Consider the following 16,985-nt stretch of genomic DNA (forward strand, 5'->3'; position numbering starts at 1 on the left):
TGATCGTAGGAGTTTGTGTTGGTTTGGGGTAATGAACTCTAGGAAAGATGCTCTTGTTACTCTCCAAAAGCTTTCCAGCCCATGCTAGAAAACCCCATTCCCTGTTTTCAGAGTTGGCAGGAGTTTGGTGGCTTTGCCTAATCTGTCCAGTGTTTACTGGCCAGGGCAGTGCCAGCTGAGCTGAGAGCGGGCAGCTAAAAGCTTAGCTTTCTTAGAAGCAAGAAAGGAAGCCAGAGCTGGTTTCTTTTCTGTGGACTCTCTGATTGTAAGGTCCTTCTTCCTTATCTCTGACCAGATTCCGTCTTATTCATCCCAGAAGGCTTAAGGGGCTTTGAAAAAAAGTACCTAGCAGGAAGGACTCGAAGTCCAGATCCTTTGGGTGCGACACACCACACCCCAAGTCTGTAGCGAGGGTCTGGGGCAGCTTTGCTTGTGCTTTCTGGACTCATTTCTCTCTGCCTTTCAGTGACAATCTCCTACTCAAACAAGGGAAGAAATGAAAGAAACTAAAGCCTCCTAGAACCGCCGGCGCTGACCAGCAGAAGATACGAGTGAGGAGCTTTGAACTCCCTCCACGAGCGTTGTTTGCCCTCAGTTTGAAGTTGTTAATCCAGTAGCCAGATTTGGTTCCCATGCCCCTGCTCCATCTGTGGTGAGCCAGGTACGGGACTGGGCTCTGCCGCTAGGCAGCTGTAATCCCTTTCTCACCCCACCAGTTAAATTTGGGGAGGGGGCAAGGGTGCTTACTGGTATTAACCCATGTGAATATAGTAATTCACCTCTAATCTTCATTAATTTTTAGATTTCTGTAGGGTAAAATGAGAATTCCTTTTTTTTTTTTTTTGGCCAAGTGAGGGAGAGTTCTGCTGCCATCGGCACCAGGCTTTTTTTCTAGTACATTTTGTTTCTCTTTCACCCTTGATCCTAAGAGAACTTGGGACTGAATTCAGGAAAATGTCATTCATTAGGTGGCTCTCACTGCTGGAATATCTATTTGTGTCACTGTCTGCTCAGTGATTCTTTCAAACATTTGTAAAAATTAAAACCCCCCAAATTTATACTGTGTCTAAGTGTGCTTAGTGCCAGAAAAAGAGGTTCTTTTGCGTAGGGGGAGGTGGAACAGAGCTTTTATTTGGTTGAAGGCAGAATCGGGATGTTGTGGGGAAAGGAGCAAGGGAAATACCCTCCTGTTCACTGAGGAACCACAGTGTGGATGCTCGTCGCTGCGCGGGTGACCAGGGCCGGTTTCTTGGCTGCCTGTAGATGCTAGAGGCGAGCACAGGTTTCCCTGCTTTTCCACGTACAGCAGCGCCTACGTGCTGTGTCCTGACCTCCGTTGTTACGCTGTGGTTTTTTTCCCCCTGCTTTCCTGGCCGAAAGTATAGGAGAAGTCTTCCTCCACTGACTAAACTCTCTTCTGCGCTTGGGTTTCCAAGGCAAAATCTTGTCTGCTTCAGGGGCGAGCTTTTTCCCTGCCTCACTGGGCTGCCCTATACTGGATTTAGGACTTGGAGATTTCAGAGAATCATAGAATCATAAAATATTCCTGAGTTGGAAGGGACCCACAAGGATCATTGAGTCCAACTCCTCATGCCCACAGGGCAATGTAAAAGTTAAACCATGGATAAGAGCATTGTTTAAACACATCTTGGACACAGACAGGCTTGGGGCCGTGACCTTCCCTGGGGAGCTTGACCACCCTCTTAGTGAAGAACTTAAATATCCAATCTGAACTTCCCCTGGTGCAGCTTTAAGCCGTTCCCTCGTGTCCTGTTGCTGGACGCCAAAGAGAAAGAGATCAGCACCTCTCTCTGCTTCCCCTTGTGAGGAAGTTTGCAGACAGCAATGAGGTCAGACCTCAGTCTCCTCCATGCTGAACAAACCTCATAAACCATGCCCTCTTCACCATCTTTGTTGCCCTCCATTGGGCACATCATAGTTTTATATCAGGAACAGTGTGGCCAGCAGGAGCAGGGCAGGGATGGTCCCCCTGTGCTGGGCACTGGTGAGGCCGCCCCTCGAATGCTGTGCTCAGCGCTGGGCCCCGCACCCCAAGGCGGCCATGGAGGGGCTGGAGCGTGGCCAGAGCAGGGCAGCGAGGCTGGGGCAGGGGCTGGAGCACAAGGCTGGGGAGGAGCGGCTGGGGGAGCTGGGGGGGCTCAGCCTGGAGAAGAGGAGGCTGAGGGGAGCCCTCATCGCTCTCTGCAACGGCCTGAAAGGAGGCTGGAGCCGGGGGGGTCGGTCTCTGCTCCCCAGGAACAAGCGATGGGACGAGAGGGAACGGCCTCAAGCTGCGCCAGGGCAGGGTTGGGTTGGGTATTGGGAAAAACTTCTTCCCCCAAAGGGCTGTCAGGGCCTGGCCCAGGCTGCCCAGGGCAGGGGCTGAGTCCCCATCCCTGGAGGGATTTAAAACCCGGGGAGATGTGGTGCTGAGGGACATGGTTTAGTGGTGGGCTTGGCAGCGCTGGGTTAACGGTTGGACCTGAGGATCTTAAAGGTCTTTTCCAACCTTAACGATTCTGTGATTCTCTATCTTTCTTACATTGTGGAGCCCAAAACTGCACACACCCACGGTGAGGCTGCACCAATGCTGAGTACAGTGAGACCATCACTTCTTTTGACCAGTTAACTATACCGTGCGTAATGCACCCCAGGATAATGTTGGCCCTTTTGCCTGCCAGGGCATGTTGACTCACAGAGCTCGCCGCTGACTGAAACACCCAGATCCCTTTCTGCAGGGCTGCAGTCCGGCCTCTTGTCCCCCAGTCTGTACGTACATCCAGGATTATGCTGTCCCAGGTGCAGAATTGGGCATTTATTCCTGTTAAATTTCAGATGGTTGGTGATTGCCCAGCATGCTGATCGATCAAGCTCTCTCTAAGGCCTCTGTCCCCTTGAGGGAATCAATGGCTCCTCCTAATTTAGTATTGGCAGCAAGCCTAGTGTGTAGCGGGCTCCTGTATCATTGATAAAAGCTTTGAAGAGAACTGGCCCTAAAATTGAGCCCTGGGGAACACCAGTAGCCACTGGCCACCAGGTAGATGTTACCCCACTTACTGCAAGTCTCTGAGCCTGACCTGTCGCCCATTGTATCGCGTGCATGTCCAGCTGTGTGCTGGACGTTGTCCAGAAGGATACAGTATCAAAAGCTTTGCTAAAATCCAAAAAAACCCCACATCTGCTGCCGTCCCTTTGACACTGACAGGCCTGTAATTACCAGAGTCTTCTTTCTTGCCCTTCTTGAAAATGGGGATGACATTTGCCAGCTTGCAGTCAGCTGGGACCTCTCCAGATTCCCAAGACCATTGATACATAACCGTGAGGCATCTCGCAATAACATCGGCCAACTCTTCAGCACCCTGGGATGAATCCCATCGGGCCCCATGGACTTGTACGCATTCAGTTGCGGCAGCAAATCCCATACAAGTTCAAAGTCAACTGGGTGCTTATCATTCCCCCCCGCTTGCAGTCCTCCAACCCAGGTCTCCGGGCACCCCAGAGCCCATCATCAGCATTAAAGACGGAGGCGAAGAAAGCATTAAATGTCTCTGCTTTATCTTCATCCCTCTTTGGGTTATACATCAAGTAACGGACCCATGTTTTCTTCACTCTTCCTTTTGCTCTTAACATACTTAAAACAGCATTTTTGGTTATCCACCACAGTACCAGCCAGCTTCGACTCCAGCTGAGCTTGGGCCGTACGAATTTGCTCTCCGTAGTGGCGAATAGCGTCTGCAGTCCTCCTGCGTGGCCTGTCCTTGCTGCCGCAGGCCACACGCTTGCTTTGTTCACCTGAGTTACAGAAAGGCTCCCTGTTCAGCCGAGCCAGCCTTCTGCCTCGCTTGCTTCACCTCAGACACGTTGGAATTGCCTGCTCCTGAAAGACGACCCCTAAAAAGTGACCGGCGTTTATGGACCCTAATAGCCTCAAAAGCAGATTCCCAAGGCACCTTACTAACTCGTTCCTTGAGCAGCCTGAAGTCCGCTCTCCCAAAATCCAGGGTAGTAGCGCTGCTGACAGTTTTTCTCATATCACCAGAGTTTAAACTCAACTATTCCATGATCACGATGGCTAAGACAGCCACCCACGAGACCATCTGTATTTACAACCAACCATCTCTATTTACAACCAACTCCAATTTAAGCTCTCCAATGAAGAAGAGAGGCCTTTAGGGACCTCTGACGCAGGCGAAGCAGAGCACAAGATGTTTACAGGACCAGATAAAATCTGTGGATTCCTGGTTTTCCAACTGGCTGGAAATCAGAGCCATAACTCATACCCGTATGTCTTGACTTGCAACATCAAGGAAACACCAATTTTTTTGAACCAGCTCTGAAAACGCGTTCTCAAATAGCCACCCGAACGAATCTGTATGTAACAGCGCCTAAGTGTAAGGCAGAGTAGACCGCTTATTTCCGTGCTGCGTTTCTTGACATACAATCATCATGAACGTTCTCGTTCAGTCTATGTTCTTTGCAGCCAGTGGATATTATGGATACATTAAGCTTCATCCCAGGCAGCTTTCTCAGCCACGTGCTCCAGAACCAGCTGCTGAACTCAAAAAAAAGATGAGATTGCCCCCGTGGCGTCGTTTCTGCCTTTGCTTGCTTGAGGCAGAGTTTGCAGCTAAGTAGGGGCAGACTAGCCCCTAGGATGCGCAGGATGGCACGTGGCACTCGTCCTTGGGGCTGTGATTTGTCCCTCACAAGCTTGCCTGTTGCCTAGACGTAGGGTGAAGTTGTTTTTTTTCCTAACAGGATGAGTTCGTTCGTCTTGGAAGTGCATTATTGCTGTACCTGTGCCATGCAGCGTTGGCTTGGGGAACGCTATTCTCGGTGTTAGCGTGGCTGAAATCACTACAGCATCCACAGAGCTTGGATTTTTTCAATCAGTTTGAATCAATTCCAGCTTTTCCACAGCCTTTGTATGCTGGCCACCCTTGCTGTGGCTCTGTTTATGCATTTGGCACCAGATCAAAGCAGGGAACTTTTAGCTGAAGTTGGCTAAATCATCCTGCCCCCACCTTGCCGATGGGGTTGCTGCTCCCGCCGCGAAGGGCCTCTCCTCTGGCAGCGTTACAAGGACGCAGCGCCTGCTTCCAGCTGGTTCGTACAACCTGGAAGCTGCCTCACCGTGCTGGCTCCCAGGCAGGTACGTCACTTTGCCGGCTCGTTGGCCATTGCCACTGCGTTACACGCAACGTGGACCGGAGTTCAGGGCACGCCAGATTCCTTCTCTTTTCTGCCCCTTCCTCCATCTGGATTTGTGCTCTGAACTGCCAGGAGAGAGCCCAGTCTTCGGGTTCCCACGCCAAAGCGGGGGACGATTACAGCTGGGCTTTTAAAGTGCTCAATTCGGTCCCGTGTCAGGCAGCTGGTAGGGGTTGATTGCGCAGGTCCCTTGGTGCCGCTGTCTTCCCACACAGGGCTTAGACGGGGCTCAGACCAGACAAAATTCCCTGTCCCACATTTCCAAGCCTTCTTGGCCGGCGTCGTAGGTGACTTTGTGACCTAGCTCAGACTTTTCCCTAAGTGGGACCAAGCTCTTCCTGCCATCAGCTCTAACCAGGTCCTAGGCCGGTACACCCGAGCCATCTTTTTCTTTGCGTAGCAAAAGCCCACAGCCTAAGCGGTGTCTGTACCTGTAAATTAAGGCTTCCCCAGCACGTTCTCTGCCAGCTAGGCCAGCTGCCGCAGAAGGGTCCAGGTCTGCACTCTTTACCTGCGGCTTTATCTGTACGCTCAGCATTCTCCCAAATGGTTCCTGGGTAGAGCTCACAGGCTGGGGCCCAGTTTTAACTGGCAAGACTTTAAAAACCGTGCTGAGGCCCATTCTAACGCCACCAAGGATGGGCTCCAGCACTCACAGAATGATACAAATAGCGATGGGAAGGTGCCTCTGGAAGTGTTTAGTCCGGGCTGCCGCTGGAAGTGGCACTGTTACCAGCACCAGGTCAGCTCAGCTGTGGCTTTGTCCATTCAAGTATTGAAAACCCGCAAGGACGGAGTTTCCCCTCTGAGCATCCGTTGGAATGCCGTCCGATAAAAGCAGTCGGAGCGTTCAATGTGAACCTCCTAAGCTGCAATTTGGGACTATTGCCTCTGGTTTTATTATCTGCCACTACCATATTTCTTACCACCCCTCTGTGCAGTTGTAGATGAGAGTCACTTAACCCTCAGCCTCCTCTTTCCCAGACTAAACGATGCAGCTCCCTTAGCCCCTCCTTGCAGGTGACTGACGAGTATCTGTGAAGCCACAACGTGGCCACGCTCTGGTCTACCTTCTCCAGAAAGGTGAAGTTTCATTTCTACAAGTGGTGCCTAGGAAGGAGCAGTCGGCACTATGCTGTTTGCTGAAGCAGCCCTTCTCGCTTACCCTCCAGCTGAGGCTGGATCCCACCAAAGACAGATGACAAAGTGACCAATGACTTGGGGACATGAGGACGACTCTTCCAAATACCAAAACTGAAGCACAAAAGCCTGCGTCTGAGTTTGGCACAGCTGACTTTCTGCGCTCAGACTTACCTGATGACTACCAACACTCAAGTCTCACAGCAAGGAGCCACCGTAATTGGTCACAGCTTCTCTTCAGGGGTCTGAAGGCTGCAGGAGCGATGAAAACTAAACTTGTAAGTCTTTGCAGGGCTGCAAGCGAAGCCAGGAGTACAGCTGTTTTGAGACTCGGCATTCAAACAAATTCATGTTTATTTACAAACAAAGGAGAAACCGTGGCCGTCACATCAAATTCTGGTGTATTTACAGCATCCAATCGAAGGATCAAGTGGAAAAGGGATCACAGGGCAGAGGGATGGTATTAAGGCAAGAGGAAGTTTCCTGTTGAATTACAGAGGAGCTGAGCTGAAACGGGCCAAAGACTCCAGACTATAAAAGATGAGGCTTCAGGGGACACGAACAGGCTAAACTCTAACTCACAGCAGTGGGCAGAGATGTAGCTCTTGTAAAGAGCTTCCTCAGCTCTTCCTCAAGAAGTCCGCTGAAGCTGACGCAGCAGAGGCGAGTTTGGGCCCCAGCGCTCAGAGAGCAAGGGAAAGAAGGGGGGGTGATTCTTTTTTTCTGGTTAATGAACGATGAAGGGACAGCAGAGGCAAGGGACAATGAGGTCAATCAGCTGAGCTGGAAAGCAGTCTGGTTCAGGGCACTGAAAAGTGGCACGGAAAAGAAGGGGAAGGCCTAGTTCCAGTCCAAGAGCGAGGAATGGGAGAGGCCAGCCTGGACGTGAGCTCCAGTCCTGCACCCCGGGTTCAGAATCACGATGGGGCTACCTGCAATGTACGCTTATTTTTTCTTTAGTGAGCCTTTCAGCTTCTTCTCTGAGGAGCGCTGTTTCCGCACCTTCTCCTCCTTTTTGCCCAAGTTCTCATAAATCGTTGACTCCTCTTTCTGCCTGTAAGAACAGGGAAAAAACAAGAGGAAAAGTGAGCAAGAGGAAAAAGCCAGCCAAGCCAGCAGGGAGAGTGTTACTGTAGGTGGGCCTCTGGCTTAGGTGAGCTCTTACTTGGAGGATTTTCGTGAAGCCTTGGCGTGCACGTTCCTCACTGCAGGGGGGTAGGCAATGTTCCCATACTCAGACTCGTTCGGCTTGCTTTTCTGAGACTACAGGAGAGAAAAACCAAGCTGAGAAGAGTGTGGTCTGGGAGAAGCAGGCGAGGCATCGTGGAAGAGTTCTGGCCGTTTAACCATGCTTCATGCTAGGATCTCTGACAGGACAGAAAAGACTGACAGGACAGGAAAGCAGAGGCCCCTTTCTCACCTGGATAACTTCCAGCTTTTTCTTGGTCGTCTCTATGAACTGGCAGATGGCCATGTAGATGAACTTGTACTGGGCCTCCGTCTGCACCATCCCTGAGCGTTGGGCCCTCACCATCTGGATGGTCTTCTGGATGTCAATGTCACAGTCCAGCCCTAGCAAGGGGCACCAGAAAAGCTTACGGACCTGTTCGCTGACACCCTCCCTCCCAATTCTCCACCAAAAGCAGCCATGGTGGAGATCAGTCAAGAAGTTTCCACCTCCCCCCCCACTCTTTACTCCTGTATGGACCTCCTATCCCTCCTTCCTGCTCAGTGTCTTCCAAGTCTGGCCCCGGAGAAAGAGCCCGAGCTCAGGGAAGGCTGAAGCCACAGTAAGTGGATACGGTGCAGAGATCCAGCAGCTGCCACATCACAAGGACAGCACAACCTTCTCGGGGCTGCGGCAGGATCTCTCCCACTGATACCCGACAGTTTTCATCCCTTTGCGGCTGGACTTAAGGGCACAGCCCTACTGGGTAGGCCAGTTCACTTCAAGACACTTTGGGGTCCTCTTACCCTTGGTGGAGATTGTTTCCACTATCATATCAATGACGATGATAGTCCCAGTGCGGCCGATCCCAGCGCTGCAAGGAGAGGACAAGCAGAAGTCAGAGCAATGCGGCTCCTGAAACAAAACGCAGCTGTGCACGGGGAAGGATGCGGCACTTGTAGCAGCTGTTAAGCGATGCCACAAAAGAGCCGAGGATGCGACAGGCAGCAGAGTTCGGTTTGGGGGCATCAAAGAGGAAAAAGCGAATACTGGGGCTGGCATAAGCTTCACTTGCAAGTCCCAGACAGACTTTCTGCACCTCACCCTATATAAAAGATGGAGAATGCTTCAAACCCCAGCCTCTGTACCAACCTGCAGTGCACCAGAATAGGCCCTGCGTCTGGGATGCTCTCCTGCTTCTGGTTTATTTGGTCGAGGAAGCTGAGCACTCCTCCTGGCTCGCTGGGTACACCGTGGTCAGGCCAGCTCAGGTACTGGTAGTGCCAGATCTCACGCACAGCCTTACTCTGGTAATAATAAAACACCCTACTGGTAAAACTGCAACCCAGGCCTATCCCCGGCCTCTGTCCCAGGGAGAGGTGGGCCAGAGGGAATCTCCGTCTCCTGCGCACTGCTTAGTGATCCCAACAGCGTGACTCTAGCCCAAACCAGGTGGGAACAGCAACCCCAAGAATGATACAACAGCAGCATCACCACAGCACCCACCAGTTCCCAGCCTTAGGCACACAGCGACCGTTAGACCCATGGGCTCCACGACAGCCAGGCACACTCACGTTATCCATCGGACACACGCGGAGGTGCCGGAGTTTGTACTCCAGTGCGTCGTGCTCTCCAGTGTTCTCCACAAGGTAGGGACCGTATTCCTTCGTGCTGCCCACCTCTGGCCAGTAAGGCACACATTTGTTCTGTGTGGGCAGAGAGGGCAGGGTGAGGACGGGCAGAAGGCAGGAAAGAGAGAAAGAACAGAGCAGTGGTTGAAGGGGAGAAGAGGGCAGCTCCAAGACACCTACAAACTGCTACTTACCCGCCCTTTTTCTACCTCCCGTGTGGTCATCACAATAATCCGTGTGTTCTCCTGCCACACCATTTGCCAGAAGTCATTGACTGTGGCATCCAGACAACCCTGGCTAGCGATGTAGGTCTTGGTGCACTCGTCTGGGCTGATCAGGTTGTTCTGAGTGTGGACAGGGGAAGATCAGGAGGGCTGCAGGAGCAGGCAGGCCCTCCCCCATTTTGGGCGTCCAGCCATCTTTCAAGAGTCTCACCTTGACATAGTTGGCATTGATATAGTCAGATCCAGGGATATTTGGGTCCCTTCCTTGGAGGATGACTCTGGAATGATCAACTGAGGGTGCAGTGAAAGAACAAACAGAACAATGAGATACTCTGGGCCCAGCCACATGAAGCTCCTTCGCGGCCCCACGCCACCTCATTCCTGTTACCCAGCGCATGCAGCATGCCCAGTATTTTCATCTCTCCTTCTCCGGGGTCAGACCAATCTCACTCCGTCCTCCCATCTCTCCACCCCTATGATGGACCATCAGAAGCTAATGAGTCTGATGCAACCCTCCCTTCTTCCTTCAAGGACTGTGACCTCTTTCATCAGCTCTTAAATCCTCAATGCCACACACCTTGTAACCCGCTCTGGAGGATAGAGCGGGCTGAGGCAGGGCCAGGGATGACTCAGACAGCTCTTCATTGCCTGTCTACTTGGGTTTTTTTTATAGTGGAGAAGCAAGACTCACAGGGCAAGATGTTCTTGTATCGGTTCTTGCTCTTGTTTTCAGGTCTCTGACCCTCTTGACGGTCAAACAGGTGCTTGGCTTCCTGTTTTTGCAGGCTCTGAGGGCAGAAGAGAGACTAGTCACGGCAAGGTCACAGTGTATGACAGGAGAGGTGGGCACTCAGAGGAACAGTGGTGACTCTGGGGACACATGGGCATGCTTGTGGGGGAGCAGAGAAAAGCAAACCTAGACTTGGAAAAATCCAAGGTTCATGCCCTTACTGTCTTGGTGACTCGTTCTCCCAACCATGAAAAGGCACATATTTCTACCTCATTGTGTTCACTCGCTCCTCAGAGGAACAGGTTCCAAACAGAGACTTCTTTCAGAGATAAATCGACAAGAATTTACAAGACACCTGAGAAGTTTGTGTCCAGAAAGAAATCGGGGATGAAGAATGAGGTAGTGCACAAGGACTTCCCAAAAAGCCAGAATAATGTCCCTCAGCAGTTTCTTACATCAAATTCCTCCCAGAATCCAGCCTTGGACGTCTCCTCAGATAGACTCTTCTTGTTCAGTTCCTGCACTCTGTTCTCAATGTCAGCAGCATTCACCCTCGTAGCGTAGTAAGGCTGGGGATGGGAAAACACAGTGGGTTGGCATGAGAGAGGGGGATGCTGCTGGGGAGCAAAGTCTCCTCTGTGCGCTGTGGAGAAAAGGAGGAGAGGGACACGAAGCAGAAACAAACAGCAAGTGGGTCCCTCCAAAGGATCCCCAAGAAACAGAGGGAACGGGATTTACCTGTTTCAGGTACACAAAGGAGCCAGACACCTCCTCAATTCCAGTCTTCTTGAAGTGCTCCACCAGATCCGCCAAGCTGTCAAACATTTCGGCACCCCCAACTGTGTAGCGTCCATTCTAAATGGAGGAAGAACATGTAATATCCCCCTCATAACATTCCCGTTTCCTCAGGGAGAAGGTGACGCTGGGGTCCAAAGCCATAGGCACCACCCCATGCCGTCTAGAAAAGCACTTCCTCTGGCAGGGAGGTGAAACAGTAGTTTGCCCTGAGAACACCAAGTTCATGGCGTGGTGAACTGACTCGGGTTCTCAGTGGATGGAAGCCCAGATATTGCCCTCAGCTCTCATTTAAGGTCAGTTGCTTTCTCTCCTTGAAATCTCCCTTCGCTCTCTGCATCATCCCACATGAAAGAAATAGGAGCGCTTGTGACAGCCAGGTTGGTGACATCCTTCAGACTAAGTGTGGAGGCCTTGCAGATGCCCCTCCTCCTCCTCCAAGAGCTTTTAACTCTTTTGATGAACTCTTAATTAGATTGTGAATCCTCCTCTCTCTTTCCCCACAAATTCCCTGTACTGGATTTCTCGGTCATGCTGAGCCCTGCTTCCTCCCGTGTCTGAGCACCCAGCACTGCCCATCGTCACCCAGGCTGGGGTGAGGACATAAGGAACCTGTAAGGTGACAGCACTTTGATCCAAATTCAGAAACCCTGCTGGTGGTAATCAAGCTGGCAGAGCCCATGCTTTTGAGGAGATGATCAGCAGAGGCCTTTTCCACTCCCTTTCCTTTTGCTCTCCCAGTTTCTCACCTCACACATGATCTTGATGTGCGTGACTTTGAGCCGGGGCCCAGAGGCACTGGTTGCCCCAGCTGGTGGAGCATCAGACCCAGGTTTAAGCTGGTCAGTGAGCACAGATAAGACAAAATCCCCAGGTTTGCTGAGGCTCTCCCGCACCAAGAAGGTCCAAGGGGTGGCTTTGGCCTGGAGAAGTGACTCAGCTGCAGAGCCTGACAGATGTCCGTGGTACCACCTAGGAAAAAACAAGAGAGGGTCAGAAGAGAGGTGGGGATGCAGGTAAGTGGGTGCCCTTGAGCTGATGAGTGAAGGACGGCAGCACTGGGGAAGGGTGAGGGAAGAAGAACGGAAGGGGGAGACAGAAGGAAGGAAACCAAGGGAGGAGCAGGATCTTGGGAAAAGCAGATGAGACAGAAAGAAGTAGAGAGGTGGCAAGAAAAGGAAAGGGCAAGGGATGAGGTGGAGGTAGAAGGGACCCGGGGAGCAGAATGCTGGTACCAGAGGACACAGTGGGAAAGCACCAAGTGTGATCCAGTTGTGTGATACGCACAAGCACAGGTAAGCAGTCCTTGCTGGCTTGAAGACCAGTTGGAGGAGGGTAGTCCCTGGGTTTCAGCACCCGCCAGCATTATTGGGACTCTAGCCTTACTGCTGTGGGGTGCTTTGGAAACTCAAACACCAGGGAAACAAAAATAAACCCCCAGTGAATTAGAAACTCTCCCATCAGATTTAGCAGCACCCAGATGGCTGTGTTGAGATCAGATCCATCCCAGCGACCCCTCTTTCTGAAACTCGGTCACCTCTTCAATCAACAGATAATTCCCCTTTTCTGGGCACGTCACACTGCAGCAATCAGCCTAGCCATGGGAGCGAACACCAGGAGCCACCTGGAGCCCATATTCTGCTCCTGGTACTTATCACTGCTGTTGGTCCATGTGCACGTTCCTGTCCTCAACGCAAACACCCAGTCAGTAGCTCCTTCTCTCCTCTCGGCACACGGTGAGGAGCATCCCTATCTCACCGAGGTGCTCTCTGCCTTGCTGCAGGACTGGAGCCAGGGTGCAGAGGGACACAAGCATGGGGCAAATGGCAGAGCTGCTGCCAAGCCCCTTCTGATCTACAAAAGTCTCGGGGAGGGGGGGGGGGGTGCTGTGCCTGCCTGGTGGGATCTCACTGCACTGAGCGGTGTGGGTGCAAGTGATGGACACCAGAAGCAGGCTGGGAGATGGGACAACCCTGGCTTCTCCTCCTACTGCAGGGCTCTTGGCCCTGCAGAAACCCCAGATGTGAGCCAGGTTGTCCCTGTGCAGATTCTCTAGTTCCTCATGCCTGTCCCAAGCTCCGCAGTCTCTTTGGACCACGCCAGAAGGTCCTGGGGGGCACTGCTGAGCTGCCAAGTAGAGATGCGGAAGGCCATGTTCACTACAGCTCTGTCCTGCTGCCGCAAAACTCACTTGGAAGCTGGAGATAGAGATCCAAATTACAGAAAGTTGAGAGCCGTGAGGTGCTCTGGGCACTGGGAAATGCTCTGAATCATCCCACTCCTCCCAGTACCTATTTTCTGGTGGAGCCTCTACTGGGTCTGGACCCATCTCAGCCCAGGGGCCACCGCAGCCCTGGTGCTCCTGCCCCAGCTCCTTCCCAGCTCAGCATCGGGGAGGGGATTTGGGCCCTTCTCCTCCAGCAGGGATGGGCCTGGTTCAAGCAAACCCCTCTGGTCCCGGGGCATCCCCGTCTCCAGCTGCAGCCGTGTGCTGGGCTCTGCACGGCTGCTGCGCCAGCCAAAGGCCGTGTTCACTGCGGCTCTGTCCCGCTTCCGCAGAGCTGCCTCAGCAGCTGGAGACACAGCCGTTTTGGCCATCTCCCCTAGTGCACAGCATTTCAAAAGCAGGTAGCTGTTGCATCAGACGGACTTGCAACGTCCCTCCCTGCTCCCGCTCGTTGCAGGTACCGTAACGAGCACCAGACCCGCTCCCTGCGTCACTGCGCACACTGCCATCAAGGCCAGGCTGATGCTTAGTAGACGAGCCAGTGTGGTTAGAGCTGCAGGAGCGGGTTTACTGCCCACGGAGCAGCTAACAGGGGAGCCCTGGAGTGGTACTGGTGTCTACGGTGAACTTCGCACATTGTCAGGGCTACCTGTTCCCAAGAATTGAAATGGAGTTCAGGAGGCCGTGCCCCCGAACAGAAGCAGCCGGGGCGTTCATTCACCCCTCTATCTGGCCGGACCAATACATTCCTCTACACGGCATCTAGGAACAGCACGACGTCGCAGGCGGCTGTGCTTTGGCAAGTAACTTCTGTTGATCCTCACCTCATGCACTGCAAGTAATAGCTGGTGACTTCCATTGCACAGCAGTCATTAATTGCTGATCCTCCTCCCAAAGAAGGGTTCAACCACCATGTGCCAGCGCTCAGATGCCCCCCGGGGAATGGTTAACCCCTCCTGCTCATCAAAGAGGTCTCCGGGCCTCCCCTCCGCAGGTAGGAAGGGGTTAATGGGTCCAGTTTCCCCCTCCCTTCCCCCAGTAGAGCCCAGCATCTTCAAAGCCACGTGATGGAAAATCACTTGGGGAGAGAGTGAGAGGAGCTTTCGCAAGAGCCTGGCGGGGGGAGAAGTTTCCAACCGCAGGGAGGAAGGGAGGAAACTGCAGGGCCACAACCCAACGGCCTTGTGTGGAGAGGACAGCCGGCACGCAGACGCTGGCCCCTCTGCATCCAGACCCCAGAGTAAGCAGGGGCGCTTCGCCCAGGGAGTCTTTGCTCCCTGTCTTCAGGTGCACAAGGAGGACCCGTCCTCCCCGGAGCATGGCTTGCAACTGCTCCCCGAGCGGAATCAGAGAGCCTGAAAGCACGACGCAAGGGCAAAACCACCTGATTTGATTTAGGAACTTGGTGTCAGAGACATATGCAAAGCAGGGACAGGAAGGAGACTCAGCAGGCTAGGAATAGCAGGGGAACATGGTCCTTCTCTTAGCTACATGAGTCACCCAGGCCCAGAATAACCAAGGAGGTTTGGGGCAAGGCTGAGGGCTTCCACATAACATGTCACTCTGTGGACCACTGCAGACCCAGAACTAACACCACAACCTCTGCTTTGAAGAATAGTATATAAATAGCAAAGGCAACAGGAAACCAGAAGTAAAAATAGAGCCCTATTAGGTCTGCTGTGATGGGTCAAGGTATGCCCAGCTATTCCTGGGGATGCTGTCCCCATGGAAGCACGGGAGGGCATGGGAAGCAGGAGACAGCTTTTGCAGGGTTTGCCCTCGGGATGCAGAAAGAAGACCACGCAACACAAAGGAGGTCTCATCACAGACTCGCCAGCTGCTTTGCGTTCTCCGTACCTCTCTGTAGTGGGGTCGGAACAGTTGAGCGGGTATCGCAAGTCGATGATGGTTCCATCTTTGTCCTGCAGCGAGCCCTGTTGCTGCGTGTAGTACTCCACCAGTTCTGACAAGGTGGCGAACTTCTCCCCTCCATACAGGTCATAGAAATCCCCAGTGTTCTGGATGCGGATGTGGGTTACCTGGTCACCAACCCTGTGGGATCATGCACAGAGCAGTCCAGTGAGGCGGTTGTAAAAGAGGTAGAAAATGTTCTGCGTTACCTCCTGCCACGGAACCAGAGCAAACCATCCCAGTGAAAGGAGATGACGGGAAAGAGAAGCTCCTGGGGCAACTTGAGGGAGGGTCTAGAAGATGCTGGGAAGCTCAGGTCCTTTTACAGCTTGGAAAGAACTCAAAGGAATAAGGACAGAATGAAGAAGAGGCCGGAGGACATGTGAGTATCTAAGCATTCTGCAGATGTACCCTGGAAAGACAGAAGTTGGCATCCAAGTTACTTACCGAACTGAAAGAGAAAAATCCCCCTGATTCTTCCGACTGGGTCTGGCCAGAAAGCTCCCATGGACACCTCGTCCCTTCAGTAAGGCTTCAGCTTCCAGCCCACTCAGGTCACGGTGAAACCACCTAGCAGAGGAGATAAAAAACAAGACCATGTGAATAAAAAAGGCCAGGCGCTATTGTGGAGATTTGTACAGTGAAAAACAGACCCCAGTCAGCATCCCTAGAGGTACCCATACAGGTGACAGCCAGCAGCAGCATCCCCTCCTACCTGATACCTCCCCCAGCCTATGAAAGATCTCCGTTGAGATACAGCTTCCAGGATGATCCCTGCTCTGATCTGTCCTACTTTCCTGGTCCCCCTCCCTACACACACACTTCTAAGCCCCTCTTACCTCACCATCGTGGAGGGTGAAAGAAGAGCGGGCCAAGCAGCTACCACCAAAGCAACTCAAAAAATACAGAGGAAAAATCAGTTTGCGCTGACGAGAAAAGGGAAGTCGGAGGTCTGTGCTGGAGGACCCAACGCCAAGCTGTTTCTGCACCTCTTGGGAGCTGGCCATGTATCTCTCCTGGCGTCTACCGTCAGTCCATTCAGAGCCTCTCCATCCCCCTGTTTTTGGGTACGTGCCTTGGTCTCCGGCCCTCTGCACAGTGCTCTTGGGCACAGGCGGGCGCGAGCCCGTGCGCAGCTGGGCACGCGCGGCTCCAGGAACAGGAAGCGCTCTGAGCCATCGACTCCCCAGCCCCAAGCTGCTTTGCACACACTTCTGCTTCTCCTTTTGCGTCTCTCTGCCCCATCCCCCCCGTTATTCTTGGGTCCCTGCCTTTTTTCACACCAGGGTTGACTCTACGAGTGCATCTTGGGTCCCAGCTGCAGTCACAAAATTCAGTTCTGCATGTCCTCTGTTCCCCTTCTTCCCCAAAAGGCCAGCGAGAGACAGGAGAGCTCTCCACCCCCAAGCCCTCGCCATGGTGCCACGGGGACCACGGCTGCCTGGGGTCACCCGCACACCTGCAAGGCTGAAGCAGGCAGCACACGTTAGCGTACACTGAGCAACGAAGCACCCTACTACAGGTTTTGACCGCCCAGCCCCACAGTTTGGCTCTGCTGGGCTGCCCTCAGGTACCCAGCTGCAACCTCCATCTCCGGCTCCCTGATGAACCCTCTGGGCAGGTGAATATCCTACGTGCTCTGCACAGCCACGGGGGGAACTTGCACCAACCCAGAGCTGCAGACTCCGAGGTCCAGGCTGGCACCCTGAGCACAGCACCGCCTAAAAACAGCCTGCTGGGGGACACGACTGGCAGGAGCATTAATAGCTCGAAAGGGATGGGGTGGGAGGTGGTGTTGAAGCTGCCCAGAAAAGCAGGCAGAGAGCAGGGCAAATGGCTGCTACCTGCAGTGGGTCCACACAGCACCATGAGAGCGTAGCCCAGTTCCTTCAAGATCCCAGTCCAGCGTCCCAAAGCTGTCAACCTGGACAACCAGATACAGAGAAGG

General features: G+C 53.0%; 1 protein-coding gene across 1 annotated transcript; it reads right to left on the reverse strand.

Moving 5' to 3' along the window:
• Positions 1–4,730: 4,730 nt before the first annotated feature.
• On the reverse strand, positions 4,731–16,594 carry PTPN6 (protein tyrosine phosphatase non-receptor type 6). The gene is made up of 15 exons (XM_082304272.1): positions 15,877–16,594; positions 15,485–15,607; positions 14,984–15,178; positions 11,649–11,871; positions 10,843–10,959; positions 10,560–10,673; positions 10,066–10,162; positions 9,586–9,665; positions 9,345–9,494; positions 9,094–9,225; positions 8,672–8,826; positions 8,326–8,393; positions 7,772–7,923; positions 7,517–7,614; positions 4,731–7,405 (listed from the first exon to the last, which is right to left on the reverse strand). Exons 1-15 carry the CDS (start codon positions 15,882–15,884, stop codon positions 7,297–7,299), a joined length of 1,821 nt encoding a protein of 606 aa, XP_082160398.1. The 5' UTR covers positions 15,885–16,594; the 3' UTR covers positions 4,731–7,296.
• Positions 16,595–16,985: the final 391 nt, after the last annotated feature.

This window comes from Platalea leucorodia (genome assembly GCF_965183815.1).
Source record: "Platalea leucorodia genome assembly, chromosome: 2".
Taxonomy (NCBI): Eukaryota; Metazoa; Chordata; class Aves; order Pelecaniformes; family Threskiornithidae; genus Platalea; species Platalea leucorodia.

What these genes read in the sequence shown, in the direction of transcription:
- PTPN6 (XM_082304272.1), bottom strand. An exon ending in TCCGACCCCACTACAGAGAG is followed by an intron (nt 11,872 to 14,983) that starts GTACGGAGAACG and finishes GTTTTTTCCTAG; the next exon opens with GTGGTACCACGGACATCTGT. An exon ending in GCTTCACGAAAATCCTCCAA is followed by an intron (nt 7,406 to 7,516) that starts GTAAGAGCTCAC and finishes CTGTTCTTACAG; the next exon opens with GCAGAAAGAGGAGTCAACGA.